The sequence below is a fragment of the Gopherus evgoodei genome, chromosome 8 (genome assembly GCF_007399415.2).
Source record: "Gopherus evgoodei ecotype Sinaloan lineage chromosome 8, rGopEvg1_v1.p, whole genome shotgun sequence".
Taxonomy (NCBI): domain Eukaryota; kingdom Metazoa; phylum Chordata; order Testudines; family Testudinidae; genus Gopherus; species Gopherus evgoodei.
In genome coordinates, this window is record NC_044329.1 from 111,096,228 (window position 1) to 111,116,733 (window position 20,506).

Consider the following 20,506-nt stretch of genomic DNA (forward strand, 5'->3'; position numbering starts at 1 on the left):
TAGCAGTGTTTGCATTTCAACACTCGTTATTAGGATTCAGAGTTAACCTACCAATGTGTTTTTCATCCACCACTTACAGTTGTTAGTTCACATTGCACTGGGCAATGTTCAGAGGGTCTTCTTCACAAACAAAAGAACTAGAAATGGAATTTTGGCTCTTTTTAAATGAATGCATAAATTCTAACGAAACGGAGAGGCTCCTAAATACCATTCTGAGGCCACCAGTGAGGCACACAAACCGTGGCCCAGGGAATTGGAGAGGTTCTCAAGTTCCAATGTTCCATGTGGGGAGAATAATCCCAAATGACCAGAAAGTGGAATTAATTTTTATAGCCTTTAGAGTGGAGTCTGCAGCAAAAACACACAAAGGGGTTCTTTCCCCAAAAGCTCAGTGGGAAGAATGTTAAAATAAAGAACTGAACTAAGAGGAGCAGCAGAAAACTAAAGCCACATGGACCTTTACTATCAGGTGCCCAGGTACTACAGTGATGATGGTATAACAGATAGAGAGATGTTGGTCACTCACGCACCAGAAATGGAGGAAAATGCAAATAAAGTGGGAGAGGTCAGTTTTGCAGCAGAGCTTCTACTTGTCCATCAAAGAGTTAAATCCACCCATCTGGCTCCTTTGGCTTGTAAATCAGCCCTCCTTGCCGATTAGGACACACCAAAATGCCACGAGGCTGGGCCTGTCAGGAAGGAAACCAGCGCGTCCAGGGTTTTGTTGTTCTAGAGACTTTTTTTTTTTAATTATTATTATTTTACTTTACAGCTCAGGAAGGAAGCTGGAGCCTGCGCTTCGACTCCAAGAATGTTGATTACTCATCCTTCCCTGCATTATTTCTTTTATCTCTCACTTTTTTTACCTTACTCAAAATTTTTCTCCGGTTTCTTTCCCTACTGTTCTTTAGCCACCGTTTTCAAATGTTCATCCAAGTTTAAAAAAAAAAATTGTCAACCGCTCTTTAAAGTAAATAATAACGACAGTATTTGCTAAACAAGCCTCCAGCTCTCTCCCACACATGGCCAATTTCAGTCCTTGCACAACTATCGAGGTACTTCTGTGGCAACCATTATCATCGTCCCTGAACACCTCCCAAACATAGATGAACTTTTCCTCCTCAACCCAGTATGGCAGAAAAGTATTGCAATCCCTGCTGACCAGGCAGGCACTGAGAAAGTAACTGATTTGCCCAGGGTGTCACAGAGGGGCAATGGCACAGCTAGGAAGTGAACCCAGATCTTCCAAGCGTATGGCCACTGCCCTACCTGCCACGCCAGCCTTCCTGTCAGGAGTGAGTTAACAGGAGGCGCGCTCACTTACACCAAGAATGAATTTGTCCTGCACTGTTAAAATCGCTGTGACGGGCAGGTTAGAAATGTGCAAAAAAAATAAAGTGAATAATCAAAAATTTCCTTAGACTGTGAGTAATTTGGGTTTGGGCCTGTACCTTCTTGGATTATCAGTGAAGTGCCGAGCACACGGTGGCAGCTAGCAAAAAACACACAACAATCTTCTCTTAGAAGCCTATCCAAAGAAAAACAGCACCAAACACACCATGCGACTACCCTGGAATTTTCCTTACCCCTCCCCTGGTGGTGCCAAGGCCCTCATCTGGGCACATGAGTGGAATCAGACCCTCCCTTCATTAGCGTTACAATCCAGCAATTCTGTGACTTCCCCAAACACAGCCCTGGCACTGAGCTGTGACTGGCGGAACTGGGCCAGGAACTTCAGGAAGAGATACCCACACGCAGGTCTGGGGCCTTTGAGTGTTTCTAAAGGAGGTGAGCTAACAAGGAGAACATATCTTTATTTTATGGCTCCGGTCTTCCCGGGTGTGCAGTATAAACTCTGGGCCTGATCCCGACTACACTTACATCAGATTTACGCCCATGTAACGCTACTGACATCACTTCTGATTTACACAGGTTCTCTCTGTATTGCCCTGTAGCTTCCACCTTCAGGAGTGGGTGGGACGCAGTGTGACGTTTAGAACTCACACGGACTATTCATTAATGCAGGCATGAGCTGCCCAAACTTCCGCTCGGCAGTTTTGCCTACACGCCTGTCCTGACCCACCAGCCCTTCACCCCTACATAGCTCCTGGGCCCCCTACATAGTTCTGCCAACTTAACTAGGAACAGACCTGCAGCCCCGTTATTCCAGTGCTGTCCCACACAACTTCCAGCCATACAAACAGAACTCTGCAAACACATCAGTCCCGACCTTCAGCTCCCCTGCTATGTCCATCCTGCCCCATCCCTCAGTTCTGCCAATACCCTGATCTGCAGGGACTGTCCCCAACTATGCCACTCGAGGCACCCCCTCACCCCCCTCCCACAGACAGTTCTGTCAACATCCCTTTGCCCTGTCTGACCTGCTACCCCTTCTGCCACTGCCATCCCAATTCCTGAATGAACAGAGACTGTCAGACATGCCACGGTTTTGTAATTGGGACCAGGATGATACTACAAGACCTAATGCACTGCAGCGCCTGAACTCAAATATCACGCGAGAAAAGCACAGCCTGGTGCTACCTGGGCTTCTGGTTAATTTACTGCTAATATCAACAGCACTTAGAGTCCTGTGTATTCAGGCCTAGGGTGGAGATAGTGATGGGAATAAGGGGCGAGGGGCACAGCAGCTGTGTGGGTGCTGACGCTCCCTGTCTTCCCCATGCTCCTCTCCCCTGAGCGGGCCATCCCAGTGTAAGAATTCACCCAGGCTGGCACCATGAACCCGATCGGCCGGTTCCCCTCTCTTCACCCAGAGCTACCGAGGTCACCGATGGCTCCTCCAGCTCCCCATTCAGGAAGCCGAATGAGCAGAAGCTAGCAAACCTCGTGGAAGGGTTAAAAACAGCCTGCCAGCCAGCCTCACGACTCATCACAGCCCTGGTCACTGGAAGTAAAACTGGTTTGCAGGCCGGTTCGTTGCTGGCCTTGGAGCTGTGGCCCCTCAGCGGCATTACACTGGTGTGGAGCAGCCTCCTCTGCACTTTCCAGCCACGGCAGCGGAGAACATTCGGCACTGGGCAGGATCGGGCCCCTGCAGACACAAGACAAAGCTGTCGAAGGCTGGCCTGTGCGCACAGTGGTGGATCAAGCTGCCGAATGGCCGGGCCGCTGCAAAGCATCTGTAACTCAGTCACTCCCTCGGCCCCCAGCTGTAGCCGCCAGGACGCCTGGGCAGCAGGTGGCTCTTTGACGAGGATTCTCAGTTCCCAAGGAGCCCTCTCCTCAATATCTGTGTTTTATACTGTTTGTATAACAGTCCCACCCGCCCGATGAGACAGTCCCTGCCCCAAAGACCTTGCAATGTAAATAGAAAAGAGGCACAGAGAGGAGAGGTGACTTGCCAGAAGTGTCACGCCCAGCATTACAACCCCACGCTCTGAGCCACCAACCGAGGACTTAAGACAGAGCCTTCTAAAAACACTTTTAAAGTGTAAAGGTGAGGACAGAGGAATAGTCTAGTTCCCAGACGCTCCTTCCACCAGTGTTACTGACCAAACAGCCTCCCTGCTGAACCTCTACCTTGTGGCTCCCCATAGCAGAGGATTCTGCAGGTCAGACAATTTCACACATCAAGCAGCATTTGATCTGTGGGTTTCAGAGATGGGTGAAATAAAAAAACTTATCAAAATGGAGAGTAATTTTTAAGGAGGATTGGTTTAGGGGGGAGAGAGACACAGAAGAGTTAAATTTTATTGATTAGAATCAAAATGATTCACATTGAAATGTCCAACAAACTGAAACGTAACTTTCTGCTCATTTCAATTTTCCTCATCGACTTCTCATTCTATTTACAAGACCGGATGCCACTGGGACTCAATGCTACAATGAGCAGGGCCAACGAAGTGGGGAGGGCGGAAGCCGGTACAAAATTACCGGGGCCGAGCAGTCCAGAAGGGGGTCCAGAGCCTGGCTTCCCCGGCTTAGTCCCTGTTTAGCCAGTCCACCCTTGCTGGGGGGCCTGAAAAATTTTTCTCACCGGGGCCTGAACCCACACTTGGCGGCCCTGACAATAAGCCTTTGTCCCATAAATGCATTGTTTTCCTACTAACTGACGTCCAATCACTTTTTGCTGAATTTTTCAAGAGAGAACTCTGAAGGGCACACTCATTCTGCGGCAGCCCTGCCACACCAGTGAAACCGCAGATTAAAGTAAGGTTGTGCATGTAGCTGAAGTGTATTGCTGGCCTGACCGCTTTCCTTTCCAGCAGTGCAAATCAGCAACAACTCAGCACGCCAGCAGGGTTATACCAGCATGTCTTTGCAAAGCTAGAACTTTGGTTTTGGTCTTCTGACAAGAACAAGTCCATAAGGATCTATGAAACCACAAGCAGACAAACAGACAAACTGATAATGACTTTTGCATCTGTACAAAACCCTTGTATAAGTTTTTATGTTTTCCCTTCAAAAGAAAGGTTTTAGTGTCTTTATTTTCTCTCACGAAAATGAATGTATACCATAAAGCGAACACTCACAGGCAACCCACAAGAATAAAGTATATTTGTGCAGTGGAGGGAAGAGATGCTGGTAAGAAAGCAGATTTCTGTTTCAAGTTTCCAGGACAGAGGGCATTTAAACAAAGGTGATTTTAATAGTGTCCTAAAATGATGAAAAATACCATGATGCTGTCCCCAAACTTTAAGATTCGCTTCACCCTAATGAAAGAGAGAAGAAACATGGACAGCAAGAGACTCTCCTTTTTCCTCTGAGCTACCAGCACTTAGAGCACGAAATCTTTCTTTATCCTACCCTTTCCCAACCCTACTTTTCCCCTTTCCTGTACCTCAGTGCATTGCCGCAGCACAAATGACTGCAACCAGTTGCAGGAGCGGAGAGCGTTACCCTGATCTTTGGAGAATGACTGGTTTATAAAACCACAATCAATGTTTTAAAGAGGAAAAACAAAAACCCACCACCACACACACAAGATGACAGATGCAGATAGGACTTCAAAGGACTAGACCCTGCAAAGCTTTATGCATTTAGTCCTCCCTGACCTGGAAAATCCTACACAAGCCAGTGAGCCAGGTTCTCCTCTCAAACCAGTTTTGCACCGTTGTAAATCAAACTGACCTTAATGGCATCATTCCTGATTTACACCAGTGTAAGCAAAAGGAGACCACCACCCAGTAGGTCAATTCCTGTGGGTACGGTGCTGCAGGATTGAGCCCTAAATAAGGACTGCAAGATTTGATCCATGTGGCCGTAAAATACTTCACCACTCGGGGCGGGGTGGGGTGTTATCCAACTCATATCAGTAAATTATTCCTGTTAGCTAATTGGAAGGTCTACAGATCACATGTTGCTATACACAAACATGATATATCATGCTTATCACATGTCAATAGAGCTTCATGTACATGCAGTGACAGATACACCAGACATGTACATCCAGAAAAAAAGATATATGCTCTTTTCAGGGGGGCAATGCATAAGGACATACTCTCACATTACAGGAGTTGATGTCCCAATTAGAAATATATTTTTAGAAAGAATTTCATTTCCTCTGTACAGCAGCAAAATGTCCTCAGAAGTCCCCAAATCTGCTGTTCTCTCTTGAAGAAGAGAGAGTGGAAAAATTCATAGGCTATCAAACAAAAAGACATGGAGGACGACCGTTAGTGACATGAAATGCTGGATAAAAATTGTTACAGTTCGCTTTCAGTGTCTGTTCTTTGTTGATGCACAAGTATTCAAAGAAAACTTTGCCCTCGGTGTATATTTAGATCAGAAATTCTCAATAAAATAGAGTAATGGTATACAGACGTGTACAGTGTATTCTCTCTACAGATACTCATACGCAGTGCTCCTCACGCACATTAGGGTTAGGCAGATTTTAGATGGTGGTTATTTACCTTAATCAAGTATTATACAAGTATACACAGAATACATTTTATTCCTGCAGATATTAACCAAATAAGGATGGGAGGTGAATCATAAAATCTAGTATAAAACATAATTCTACCATTTTTCAGCTTCCTTGAGAGGTGAATGAAGGAGGAAAAAAAATTAATTTTGCTGTTCTGATACGATGTGTCCAAAAGACACCAACCAACCAACCTAACCAAGGGGCACCAAACAGCTCAAAGACGGCCTCAGAAAATTTCTTCCAGGAAGAGTTCCAGAAATGACCAGACATTAAATATACCCCATCCGTTGTAGGCTTTCAACCTTAGGGAGCAGAATTGGGCCCTTGGACTTCTGTTAGTCTGCACGTCTGAGAATTTTCTTTTCTCTCAAGACATTTAATATCAAAGAAATGCCCAGGAAAGTTTCTGAGACCAGCAAAGCTGAGAGAAAAAAAATTATGAAAGCAAAAATACTCATTCTTTCTTTTTTCGGTCTCTCACGCTTACACACACACACACAGAGCAGAACCCTACTAATGCCTTACACCGTCGATGCAGAACAAGTAGGACACTCCACTGCTAATTCCTAAATTCTTCAAGTTAGCAAATAAAATAACAGATCAATGTTTTAACTATCAGGGATACTGGCTCATTAAGAGCGCTTTGGCCATTGCCTTTAATAACTGAAGTTTAGCTGTAGTGGATAATATTAGTACATAATATTCTAACCGTACTATATTAATAACAACAACAACACATAGTGCCTTTTATCAGGGGATCTCAAAGCACTGTACAAGCTGCTGAGAGGTAAGTAGGTATTATCCCCATTTTATAGATGGGGAAACTGAGGTTCAGAGACTTGCTCAATTTCACTGCAAGTCTGGGGACTTCTAACACCAATTCAATGCTTTAACCACACAGTCAGCCTCCTCCTTCCTTTGTATAATTCTGTGAAAGCAGTTAAGTCTTATTAATGAGACTTCAGTTCAACTCAGCCTCTGGTATAATCTTTGTTGAGAAGCAGGATTTGGCCACCAGGGTTTTTTTTGGTTTTTTTGTTGTGGGTTTTTTTTTAGAAACATTTGGTTTGCCAATTAACCAGCGAGATTCAGAGTTTGCCCTGTAACTGTATAATAAATACACATGCATATACACACACACAGAGCAAAAGAGGCTGATCAATATTTACTATATGTGTGCCCATTTCTGCAGTTGTAGACAGATGAATATGTCATTTACATTTTGTTCAGAGCTCGTAGAGCTGCTGTCATAAACCCTTTGGAGTGCCACATAAGCCAGCTATCAGACGGCCGAAAGACAGACCAGGGCACAAGAAATTGCTGGCTGTTCTGAGCTCACAGGAAATAGGGCCGGGTGGCAGAGGCTGTGTGGGGAAACATTTTGGAGGAGAAAACAGCCCCGGCCCTCCCACCCAAATGATCAATTAAAAGCCATCCTTCTGCCCAGAGCCAGGCGAAGACGGCAAATGATGGCTGCCAGTAAAACGGTCACTTGGATCGGTTCTGCATGACAATTGATAGCAAGGGAAGCAGGGGGGAGGGTTTGGAAGAGGCAGCAGTGTCCGTTTTCTCACCATGGTGATTAGACATTCCAAGTGCGCAAGATAGCCCCAAATAACAGAAAGAGAAATATAAACTGCAGACCGACGGATCCAAGCCAGGCCAGATGGCCCTGCAGCCGGCAGGGGCTGCTCCCATCCAGCCCTTCCCCACTTTAGCTGTTCAAACATTTCTTTATCCCAACAAGACAATTAAATCAAACAGCATGAAAAGGAGTCTCGGCAACAGTTTGCCGAGGGCACAGAAAGGTTGTTGCCAAAAAAACAAAAAGAAGGAGATTGCTGTATACTCCCGCGGCTAACGCAGGGCCAGGTTCTGACCGCCATCCTACCCAGTGGAAAATCCAGAGCAACTCCACTGAATTCACTGCATTTTCACTGGTGTAACAGAGATAGAAATGTGGCCTTCTCTATACCTACCCACACACACAATGGAAATGTAATTGTTTCACTTGTTTTATTGTATTATTTCATGAGCTGTATTAAGCACTCGATCTCACCTGGTCATGGATGATTATTAACAACAGAGTGTCACTTTGTTTTAGGCCCCTATTCTAAGCTACCTGGAAAGTGGTGATTAGTGTAGAAACAGCTCTGCTCCTTTAGCAGCGAATATTCCCCCTCAAATCCACTGCTGTGCCATAGAATAATTCAAAGAGGAGAAACCTCCTCCATCCACACACTCCTCCACAAAACTCACCAATTAGTGTAGGTCCTACTATGTAAACACAAACACAGACAGGCACATGCCCTAAGAGGGTAGATCATATTGTGCACTCCTCGACTTATGCTTGAGACCTGTTCGAAAAGCCATCTTTGTTCCATTTAGAACAATTATTCAGAAATGAAAACTCTGATAATAGAAGTAATGCTTAGCACCTAAACAGAGATTTACATTTTCACAGCACTTTGTAGATATTAAATCATTAGTTTAAAAAGCTCAAACTAGAGATTTAAAAAAATAATAATCCTAAATTGGAATGAGAACCTCCCTTCCATACTGAGGCACATCTATAATCGCAGGGAGGAGAACCAGGACCTTGATCAAACTGACAGCCTCCCAATAATCCAAGTTATTTTTTTATTTATTGTAATGTAACAGTAAAAATAATATGAATAAATACCATCACTACTCTGGATGAAAGTCGCTGGAGAGGAGCAAAGATCTCAAAGTACTGGCAAATTAACTAAGTACTTCTTAGAACAATGTTAGCTGTTAGGTATTATCATGTTACAGATGTCAAAACTGAGGCAAAAAAAAAAAAGAGCCAGTGGCAGAGCTGGAAGAAAAGAACCCTGGTCTCCTGGCTCATGTTCGCTAGCGTTCACTAACACAGACCATGCTTCTCCACAACACATCAAAGAAAACACATTATAAAGAATAAGCGAACGATCACCAAAAAAAGGTTGCAGTTGCAGTCTTGAAATGTGGACTGTGGAGCGTTTGGACTAGGGTGACCAGATGACCCGATTTTATAGGGACAGTCCCAATTTTGGGGTCTTTTGCTTATATAGGTTCCTATTACTCCCCACCCCCGTCCTGATTTTTCACATTTGCTCTCTAGTCACCTTAGTTTGGAAGCATCTCAAGGTGCTGAGGAGACAGTTGTTTCTGGGGAGGCTATACGGGAAGCTCTGTGCCGCAACAGGCGGAGAGATCTCTGCCAAACCAGCCAGGCTCTGGCGTGGATGTTGCCTGCCGGCTTGCTCTGCTGGAGGGGGGTGATGCCGTGTTGTTTGCAAGGCTCAATCATGACAATTTGTTATTAGAAAGCCCAGAATAAAACGGGGGCTCATTTTCACGGAAGATCATAGATGTCTATCACACAGGGGAACGTAGCATTTACTTCCACTGCTGCTGGAAACCTACATTAATGAAGATACATATATTTAAAGAACCCCATGAATTGTGTTTGTCAGTGTCTGTAACCCACACTGTACAAGAAGCGCCTAAACTGTTCTATAAATATCATTATCTTTCCCAGCGAGCATCGAACCAGAACGGCCCCGTCCAAAGCATGTGTCTAAACAAACAGTTACATCTCCTCCCTGGATGGAGTAAGTCGTTTACACGCACTTCCTATGGCACACACAGTCTCTCTCGACATCCCGAGAGCAGCATCCTACAGTCACAGGCAACTTGCCCAAACACAGAAAAACTCTAACAGATTTACAAAATGACTATTAACACAAACACACTCCATCCATGCCTCGATAATTCATTAGCAGTCTGACCTGGGGCTCCAACATACACACAGAATTTGAAAGCAACCTCCTGACTTAAAAATAAAACAGTAGTTCTCGCTGAGAAATACGTGATCTCTCCTAACCCACATACATGCATCAAGGCACCAGATTCTGATCATAGTGATATAATTAGAATGAGAATGTGGTCGTAAGAGTACACACAGAGTGTATCTCTAGCTGCATATGGATACAGCACTGCACAGCGTGAGCTCCGTCTGTGCTACTATACATTTATGGCTTGACACACTATTTGGGGTTCTTTTTTTTTAAGAAAGGAAAATTTCTCAGAAAATCATCTCTAAAGTTAGAACAGTATAAAAATATTTTAAAACCATTTGAAAATGTTTGTCTGTGATGGTACAAGGGACGTGTGTAATGCAATGAAGTCATTCACCCATCGCATGGTCTAATCCCTTGCAGGATTTTGAAAAATACAAATAAACAATTGAATCCTGCAATTCTGAAGAGCCTCTATTGAATACATAAAGACTTGCTGATCTGCTGGAGCTTCATTACACCCACTTTTGCTTGTCCACAGAACCATTTCCCTGCAATGGACCCTATACCATGACCCTTCTTTCCCAAAGGGTTACATACACTGTTCACACAAGGAACCCAAGAAACTTCCTGAGGGTCAACGATGAGAAATTTTTAAGGCCCTTAAATATATTTTTGTGTACAAGCATAAAGAACCCTGCCAATATGTATGCATATATCTCAGAACATGACAGGTTCCATGGCGCAGCCAGTCAGCCGCGTCATCCCTCAAGTTTTTCCTTTCTAAAAACTGCCAAATAAAGATAATTAAGACACGTTTTTAAAATCCCATCCCCACAGTAAATAAACTCACTGTGGTAATGTATTTAAAATTCTGACATACACAGAAAACATGCTCTTTGGTGCAACAGCTAAATACCATGGGAAGGAGGAAAGGTCAAATTTACCTTAAATTTTACAACTTTAAGATTACTAAAACATGAATGGATGTTGTGCTAATATGCATCCAAAGTGTTATGCAGGCAGTGTTATAAATGGTTATGTTAGCAATTGTGTCTAAAACCTGGGATGATATTAAAACAAATTTTAAAAGCCAGAAGAGATAAAATTAATCCAGTCATTAGAAACTAAAATAAAACCAGTTTCTCTCTAATATTTCAGTCAGCAATCTATCCCGCTGGTTGTGATGCCTGCCTTCATTTTGTCCTAGTGCAAAGGCTAATCACTTTAACCAGTTTCTATTTCTCTTCTAAGGAAAAGGGGGGAAAAACTTTTCACATGTTCACAAGTTTTTGAAGCAACTTGCAAAGCTGTTATTCTGCCTCTCTCGTTATAATCCCGCTGTCTAATCATTCCCAGTTAGCGTTGGGAAGCCAGTGACTCAGTGTGCATTCCGTTAGCAGCTTTACTCCTCTGTGAAGTACTTATTTATTTTTCAGGAGTACAGCACCCACATAGAGCACACAGTCCTGGTGAAGACAAGATTTATCCCTTCCACACAGGAGCATGTGCCTGTATCTGCTGTTCTAGCCACTGCTGTGCTACATGTGGTCTAATTCATTTACCAGATTTACTCCTTTAAATCAGCTATCTGACAGGATTTTGCTAGCAAGATACACAGCAACTGATGCGCTTTAAATGCATTTTGCTAGCAGACCTGCTCTTCCGCCGTTATCTCCCCAAGTATTCATTTGAGCAAGCTTCATTTCCACACCCAGATTATATTGATAAGGGGGAGAGATCCATAAAACATCAACACAGGATATCTTTAGACATTGTGGTCCCACCTTCCTTCCCCCCCATCAAAATGAGAGCTCTGCTCCACCTACATGCGTCCACCTCCAACAGTTATACCTATATATTCACAACACTGCTGAGAAGACCCGGAACAAGGAAAGCAGTTCTAATGCACAGAAAGTAATATAGGGGGAAAGAGAGATCACATTTGTGCTGTGAGAAGCACAAGGCTTCTGTCTTCAGTGGGAATCGTCCCACACTTGCAAACGCCGACATAAAAGACACACTGGCAGCATATTTCAAAACCAAAGAGCGATGGATTTACAAGGCAGGTTGATTTTATGATGACTTTTATTGAAAAAGTACGCTGGGTGTAGGCAGATACCTTTTAGTGCTGGTAAGTTAACACAGTGCCTAATTCAAGGAGACAGCCTGAGGAAGCAGTGCCGACAGGGGAGAGAGAGAGCCGCCACGTCTCTATTACTCTCCTCGGCATCATAAAGGGGAGAAGAAAAATCGTATCTGAAGGAGAGTGGGGGAGCTGGGCTGCAGTTTTCTTTGCAAAATAATAATTTTTTAAAAAGAAGAAAATCCACAAGAATGTACAAAAGGGCCCATGTGAAAACAAAACCATTTTGGCATCTGAACTAAGAGTTTGTGTTTAAAGGACATCACACCAGCTAAATGTTGCCACGTCTTATTGCTCTGAAGTCGGGGACTGCAGGCCCTGTTCTCCCAAGACAGCTCCCCAGAATGGTGTTCCCCCACTGAATGGTTCAGCTTTTCATGCGAGGAGGGGACTGGGGTAGCCTACCCTCCTCCAGCAGAGATACTGCAAGGGAAAAGGTGACTGAAGAACAGGGAGTTGTTACAGTAGCGTATGTTAGGTGGGTTTCAATTGCTGATCCTTGAAGGGACAGATCGCCTTTCAGTGGCCATGCAAAGGGGGGCTCCAGAGAAAGTACACAGCCTATTTTGGGGGTCACTTATTGAGCCACACGAGCGTAATCAGCTTTATGTCTCTAGGAAAGAGCTCGAGTGCCCAAAATACTAGTATGTGAAATATCGCATAAGGGAACTTTGTCCTGTTCTGAGGAGCAAAGCATGAAGGCTGATATCCTAGGTACAAGAACTGAGCATGTGACGAAGAGGTCAGAGGAAAAATATCAAAGGGATCAGTGTGTGCAGTTTTAACTGATAAGCTCCCTGAAAAAATTTCTAGTTGTATACTAAAGATGCACCCTTCTGTGTACACACACCCACACCCACACCCACACACGCACAGAGTATATCTCCCTGCTTTGAGGCACGGACATCTTTCCGTGCTTAGCAGCCCCAGTTTCAAGCAGGTGCATTTGAAAATGGGTTTCCTTCCAATAAACCTTACCGTGAAATCCATCAATGTCCATTTAAGAAAAACAAGGCACCATTTTATCATGTAACTCAGTGTGAAGGAAAGGACATTGTGCCCATTCCTTCAGCAGGAACCGCAGCACAACAAAATGATGCACCTGTTGAGCATCTCAACGAGGCACAGCAAAGTAAAGCTGAGAGGGGTAACGGAGGTACTTACATCTGTCGTTTCGGTCTTCGGGACTGGACGAGGTCTCCCGGTCAGAAATGAGGCCAGAGACCGCAAAGATCTTTTTCCCTGTGTCATCGAGTTTGAGTGAGCCAGGGGAGCTGGAAGGGAGCTGGGTTCCAAACTCATACTCCTTGCCATCAGCGTCCGAGAAGCGCAAGTGGGGCGAGTCCGTGTCATGGCAGTTTTTCAGGCGTTTGGCTGGCGTAAAGGCCGACTGGTAGCTCTCCCTGTCTTCAGTGGAGGCAAAGGGGCGGAAAGCCCCAACGCCGCTGTGGTTCAACATACTTATTGGCGTGCAGTCCAAGTTAGGGGGTGCAAACTGGGGGTGGAGGTGCAGCAAGGATGGGGGAAAGTCACGGTTCGCGAATGCCCCTGGCACCCCACCTTGCCGGTGATACATGGAGGCAAAAGTATATGAGCCATTGGTAAAGGGGATATGCACGTCCTTATCCACTGATACCGGGACTCCAAAGGGTCTTGGCTGCTGACAGGGGATGGAAGCATCCCGGCTGGCTTCAGCAGTGGAGGCGAGAACCATCAGGGCCGGAGATGCCAGCGGGTTGGGAAGATAGGATGAGTTTTCCATCTTGAAGGCTGCCCGGTGTAAGTCCATCGGAGTCTCTTTCCTCAGCAGGGTCACAAGGGGAACAATCTTCCCTGGAAGGAAAGTCAAGCAAGGCCTGGTTTTGGAGCAGGGAGATCACTGAGGCATCATCGCCGTCACAAAGCTGCAGAGAAACAGAAGGAAAGAGAAAACACAAGTGGTGAGGCTTCTGCACTTGCTTCTTCGGGACACTCCATGCAGTGGGAAGGTCACATGCCTTAGAACCAACTGCCCAGCAACGCGCCCATGTTCTCATTCGCGAAAATCAACAGACAACTTCATACACAGGTGGAACCAACTTTGGCCCACTCCATATGACAGAGGGAAAAATCCTACCAAAGGCATTAGCATAAAGGATTTATTTGTAATATAAATATCCCCATATGTCAATAATCTCGGTGTGGTCTAAAATTAAGAGACAATCCCCTCAACTGATCATCACAATTTAACATATGTAGAACATATCATATCTATTGAACATAATTATATGAACAGAAATAAACATTTATACAGTGTTTATACTGCCTATGATGCATATGGAATGTCTGTAATATGTGTCTATTTTTCTCACACATTATGTATATGTAGGTACATTAACATATGCAGGTATACATTTTACATAATCATATCACAAACACACACACACACACACACACAGAGTGCGCACACACTTTCCTTTTTTTTTTAAAGGCATGGAGACTTCATCAATAAAATGCCTGGCGTCTCTGACAATATTTAAAATGATAATGGGTGCCTCTGCCATGTGATCTCTGCAAATGTCTGCCTTTCGGGTCGGGGACAGCAGAGAACGGATCAGTAATTTTAGTTCCTAATGCACTAGCTCTTAAGTAGATTTGTAAACTGCTCTGTATGTGCCATTAACATTTAGAGGAAAATGTTAACAAAATTTCTGGCTTGCATTTTGCTGAGCTTCCTAGCTCGGCCAGATCCATTCGCTCAGCCACAAACCCCCTCAGAACGAGAGGCAGAAAAATCCTTCCTTCTGTATCTCTCTGCGTTTTCTGTTTTAATGGTTTGGTTTGGCATTTTCTTTCCTGATCAACCTAGTGCCTTTTATTTTAAGGTTCCGCTGCCTACCATTCAGGCCCTAAGACCTGTCTTAAAATACAAGAACTATAACTTTGAAACAATATGCTAACCTGCCAGAGCTCAAAGGGCTAAGAAAATCATATAATAATAAAAAGCTGTTACAAATTGTCTCTCTTAAATCCAGAGGGTCAAACATCTCAAATAAAACTTACTGAAAGAGTCTCTTCCTAATGGAGTGCCTTTTGTATTCCATGAATGAGGGAGCCTCGGTTAACAAACTGTATGAAATCCAGTCTGTGACTTTAATGTAGTCCAATGATAACATTTCCTTTCTCCCATCCTGTACCCAAAGGCTTCAGTGACGGTTATTAATTGTAAAGATGAGTGGACATCATCTCTCGGCTTCCTCATTTGGCACTCTTCCTTATAGACATCATTGCTAAATTACCAGATTATGTATCTCACATTAACAGGTTTGCTCTCTTCCAAATTTTAAATAACTTTCCTGTCAAGTTCTAGCTATGGAGAAGGGAGAGAGAGGTGCTAAAGGCAGCGTGTAAAAGCACAGAAAGCCTGGACACGCGTGTTTTGCTGCTTTCAGGAAAGCTGATCAACACACACACACACACACACACACACAAACATGAGCACAAAACAGTATCCACTAGTGAATTTTGAGTTACGGGTTTTTTTTCAGGCTGCTATAAAAAAAATTAACACGCACATACAAATAAATAAGCACTCACACAGAAATGAACAGTCATTAATATGTCAGTGGGGCTAAGAGATCACTGGAAAATATGGTTTCCAAAAAAAAAAAAAGGAGCACCATGGCTGCCTCCTTGCCTCTTTTTCTATTTTTACTTGTTCCATCACCTCACGACATTAAATGTATTTCATAAATTAGTATTCTGGCCGCAACACTTGACACTCCTGTAGGATATTGTGAATCACTCCGGCCGCCTTATTCGTTTGCAAACTTCATTATGCCGGGAATAAATCAACACATTACAATATCTCGCCCAGCCAAATTTAATTTTTTTTTAAACTCCCACTTCCCTTTTCGCTCTCTCTGTCTCTCCCCTCCCCCCATTAGCAACATGTACAGATGAGACGGCAGCAGACCAGTCATTATGAAAATCTATAGTTAATACACTCCCAATGTCAAAATGTCATGGGTTTAAATACAGAACCCAAAATAAGAAAACTAACCGACCTTCTTAATTAAAAAAATATGGATTGCAGGATAATCAGCTTGATGGACCATTTGGGCGACTGTAAGATAGTGGGCACAAGGCAAAGTAAGTAACTGTTACTTTTCTGCCTCTATGCTGATTTTTTTTAATTTAGCACCTCGTGCAAATCCAGATTAAAATAACTCCAGCTATTGATCTGAGCAGTGGAATTGACATTAATTTTAGTTCACTTCTCACTTTGCAAAGGGATCAATAGGAAGTAATAACAGCTGACATCCCCACTGAAAGGAGGAAAAAAGACGGGCTGGAGACAGAAATCGAAAAGCAACCAAATAAATCAGCAGCTACTTTTCCACGGCATCAGACAAACTCCAAACAGATCGCAAAAAGTCTTTGTTGAATTAACTAAACAAGGAGTGGAGGGAGCAGGGGGTACAGATCAATCTACAAAGCTACATAAACTGTCTACCAGGCATCAAGGTAAAATGGACAGACCAAAAAATATTGTGATTTTTCATTTTTTAAATGATTGCTCTGATATACAAGGATTTTTTAAAACACTTTGTTTAAGGTGTGTACAAATTGCCAGATTACTATATGTTACTAATTGCAAGGTTAAATATGCCAAAACCAAGACACATTGAATCAAGAGCCTTAACTTTGATCTGTTAAAAAATATCTCACCAAGGAACAACTTCTTATCAGTAATCTCTAGCTCAAGTCTGATTCTTCTGTTTATAAAATATTGTAACACTGGTTTGAATTAGGTAAAGAGAAAGACAGACAAAAGTCAGTCAATCTATGACGGGTTGGATTTAGCAGGCAACACAAACATTGTGTGAGTGGAGAAAATAGAGCTGACCACTGTTATAAGCATAAAAACCGCTTTGCTAATCAGCCTGAAAAGAAAGAATAAAAAACGTGCCTGTCTTAAAGCATTACCAGTTTCAATCAACAAATCACTTCTCTGCTATCAATTAAAATAAATAAAACACACTTTGTTTATTACAACAGGTTGCATTTTTGTGATCTCTCAACCATTTCCAAACACCAGGAGTTAAAATAAAGGGACAAATGAACATTTTTCTCCTTCCAGGAACAAACTTCTTGAAATTAATTAGCACGCTATTTAAGAATCTTAGAAACATTAGCAAAAACAGAGAGGAAATTAGGACAGTTTTTTTAAAAATCATATCATACATTTACATTAAAGTTTCCCCCCATAAATGTCAAGTAGGAATTTATAAATATGTCCTGTGTAGAAAAGCCAATCATTATAAAACAAAATAATGCCAGCTGTTTGGGGATTTAAGTGCCCAAATGGATTATATATTTGAACTAAACTGGATTTCCTCGTAAAAAATAAAACAAACGCAAGCTAGAACGGCAACACAGAAGAGCTTTCTTCAGTGGATTAAGATACAAAGGAAAAACTGTTTATTTTTTAATTTGTGCAAAATATACCAATTGCAGGAACCCGCAGGAGCAGCTGGTACGAAACCCGGTTTAGAAAAAAAATCGGAGGGCCATGCCACCGAGCAGAGGCGGCAGGTTCGGTTGGAAATGGAAAAGGATCGGTGCAATTTTAGGGAGCAGAAATCACCCCATCAGGTTCGATCGGCTGCCTTACTGCAGAACCAGTGTCGCCTCGTTTCTCCTCGCTAGGGAAGAGGCGGCCTCCGATTTTGTTTTGCAACAAACTTCTTGCAAAAATTTAGTCCCGCTACCAACACGATCAGCAGGCGGCAAACGAGCAAAAACAGCGGCTAGCGGAAGAAGGGGATTTTTAAAAAATAAATAAAAAGATTGGTCCTCCCCCCCACCCAGCCTTTCAAAATTAAATTGAAAATCCAAGGGAGAATTCGCAGGGGCGAAGAAGGGTTTATTTAGTTTGTCAAGCGCCCACGGCGGCAAACACCCACTGGTGACAAGGGGGAAAGTGAGGGGAAAACTCCCATCAGGGCGTGAGCACAACAGAAATTAACCAGGGCCTTTTCCCATGAACGCTCTGATCCGACCTGCGATTACTAGGGACTATTCCTCCCCTGCTCGCCCAAACACCCAGACAGACGAATCTCTCCAAAGTACGAACTGGGGTTGGTTTCTCTGCTCAGATCCGCTCATTGCACACTGTAAATACAGCTATTCCGCCTGGGCTTCCCTGACTGCTGTGAATTGGGTTATTTGCTTTAGAGTTCACCTTTTCCTCCCCCCAAACCCCTCCAAGGAGGCGTGTCAAGGGTTAGACTAGAAACAAAACACAAAAAGCGCGCAGCCATTTGACTTTCTCCAGCTGCCCATTAAACAGGTGTTTGCCTTCCCAGTTTGGGGGCGAGGGTTTGCAGGGACAAGCCCGGTCATTTCGTTTGGCCAGAAACAAACCATCCCCCAAAACAGAGCAAGGAAATTCATTTGGAGAAACTGGCTCTCCTCTGCCCTTTGCTCTATCCTCATGAAACGCCGCACACTGTATCGTGCCCAGCGCATGTTACAAAGTGGGGACAGGAGGGGTCCGGGAAGGGCAGAGACCCGGAGAGGGGATTTTCTGGTCTCCTCCGGAACTGTTCGCTCTTTTCCCAGTGGTGGGAGGGGGCCGCTTTTCCATCCCAATTTCTACAGTCCAGGACGTGCATTTTTTTTTCCACTTTCAAAAAAAAGAGGCAGAAACAAAGCTCATCAAATGTGAGGCTGCCTGGAGCTGTTTGACTTTATGGCAACGATCGCTCGCCCCCCGCATTTCCCGTGTGCGAGGCGCCGCACTCGATACAAGTCGGGGAGGAGATCTCCTTGTGCCAGACCAGATGGGTTATGTATTCAGAGCTGAGGGTGAAGAATTGTTTTCCACGCTCCCAACCTATTTGCAGACTTCGCTGCTCCCATTTTGGGGCGGGGGGGGGGGGTTTCTACCGGCGATTCAGCTCCCGTGCTCTTCGGAGCGCACTCCCGGCTGAGGCAGAAAGTTTTCTCTGGGACACACACCAGGGAAAACACGCTCACTTCATTTCGCCTCCTCTGGCCGAAGGATTTGCAGCCCTGCATTTCACACGCGGAGCGGGGTCAGCCTCCGCGGCTGGCTATTTACACGGAGCCGAGTCCTTTCTCCTCTTTTCAAGACTACAGCGAGAACGAGTATTTTGGGGCCCGCCGAGATTCGCGAATTTGATTCGCATCTGAGAGGGGTTTGGGGGCGAGTCTCTCGGGGGGGGTGTGGAGGGGCAGTTTTACAAACTTCCACCGCCCCCAGAATCACGGCAAGTGGCAATTGGCGAGGAACGTTTAGAAACCCCCAATCCAATCCCCCGCCGCGGCTCGGTGTTTTCTGCTCCGGATTCAAACCGGAGTTCACACGGGCACCGCGCGATTGCGAAAAGGAAAACGCGTTTGATTCAAGCGACTCCGAGCACCAAGCCGGCCGGGGCTGCCGGGCTTCTACCGCACAGAAAGGAGTGTGAGCTTTTACACAAGAGAAACACGGTGGAGACGGGGACGGGGGGCGCGGAGAGAAGATTTGTTTGTTTCCTTTCAAAAGTTGTTTTGTTTTGTTTTGTTTTGTTTTGTTTTGCAGCCTCTGGGAAGTGAAATTGTTGCTGCCCAGAGCAAGGGCAGCCCGAGCTCCTGCGGACAGCGAGGAAATAACTCCCCTGCTTGCAACAAAAATAAAACAGAAAATAAACGCGGTTTAAAATAACCGGCTTGGCATTCAATCCGATCCGCACCGTTTTCGGTTGCGTTTGGAAACCTTCTGCCCCGGCACCTGATTCCCCCTTGTGCCTACTGGTCCCCCAGCCCCCGCCAGCACCCCCGCAAAATAAACGGGGATGGTCCCAGAGACTCCGCCACTCTCGGGTTGCAGAAGGATGAAGGGGGGGGATCCTCTCTTTTTGTCGGACTTTAACCCATTATCATGATGATCCCCACCCACCCGGCCTCCCCCCGCCACTCGCCCCCCGCCCCCTTTCCCGTCCCGGACCCCCCTAACCAGCTGCCTTTGCTGGGGGAATTCAGGAGCTCGCGGCAATTCTTGCATGGAAAAATAAAACTTGCCATGCAAAGTTTGACTCTGCAGCGAGTCCGGATTTGCAGGGAAATCCAAAGGCACCGGCCGCAGTGACCTGGCTCAGGGTCCCTGCAGCCCTGGGAGAGCCACTACTCGAAAGTTAGCCCCGGTTCCTGCCCAGCACTAGCTCCCCCCGCCCCCAAACACACACACACACACACACCTTTGTGATCGCCAGTACTCACAGTGGAAATTCCTCTGGAGGTGGCTGCACTTTTTCAGGCTCTGGGAAGCAGGAGCAGAGTGTGGTGCTTGGGAAGTCCTGGGCGTGTTTGCAGGCTGTCTTGGATTGCATGTACCAGATCAAGAGACTCAATTGGTGTGCGAGAAGGCGCAGTGCTGCCTCTCAGTGCTGGCTCTAATCAGGGAATGAACCTCCACTCTCAGAGGGACTGGAGCCGCACACACACACACACACACACAGCCGGGCTGAGCACGGAATACATTAGGACACTAAGGGAGTATGGGAAATGGAGTCCATGACTGGGGCACAGAGCTGGCCGGCCCATCTTGCCCACGGACAGGGACAAAGACTGGCCTCCTGGCTCAGGGTTTGTTGCTGGCAGTCCGATTTGTTGCATACCATT

General features: G+C 44.9%; 1 protein-coding gene across 3 annotated transcripts in view; it reads right to left on the bottom strand.

Annotated features, from left to right (window-relative positions):
* RNF220 (ring finger protein 220) overlaps positions 1–20,238 on the bottom strand; it is a 398,783-nt gene extending 378,545 nt beyond the window's left edge. Inside the window, exons 1-2 of one of the 3 annotated variants that reach the window (XM_030574139.1) lie at positions 20,105–20,238; positions 13,001–13,740 (exon numbers count right to left, since the gene is read on the bottom strand). In XM_030574139.1, the coding sequence (XP_030429999.1) occupies positions 13,001–13,625 (625 nt within the window). In that variant the 5' untranslated portion in view covers positions 13,626–13,740; positions 20,105–20,238. The remainder of the gene's footprint in view (positions 1–13,000; positions 13,741–20,104) is intronic. The other 2 variants (XM_030574137.1, XM_030574136.1) reach the window with 2 other exon arrangements.
* Between the last annotated feature and the right edge of the window lie 268 nt (positions 20,239–20,506).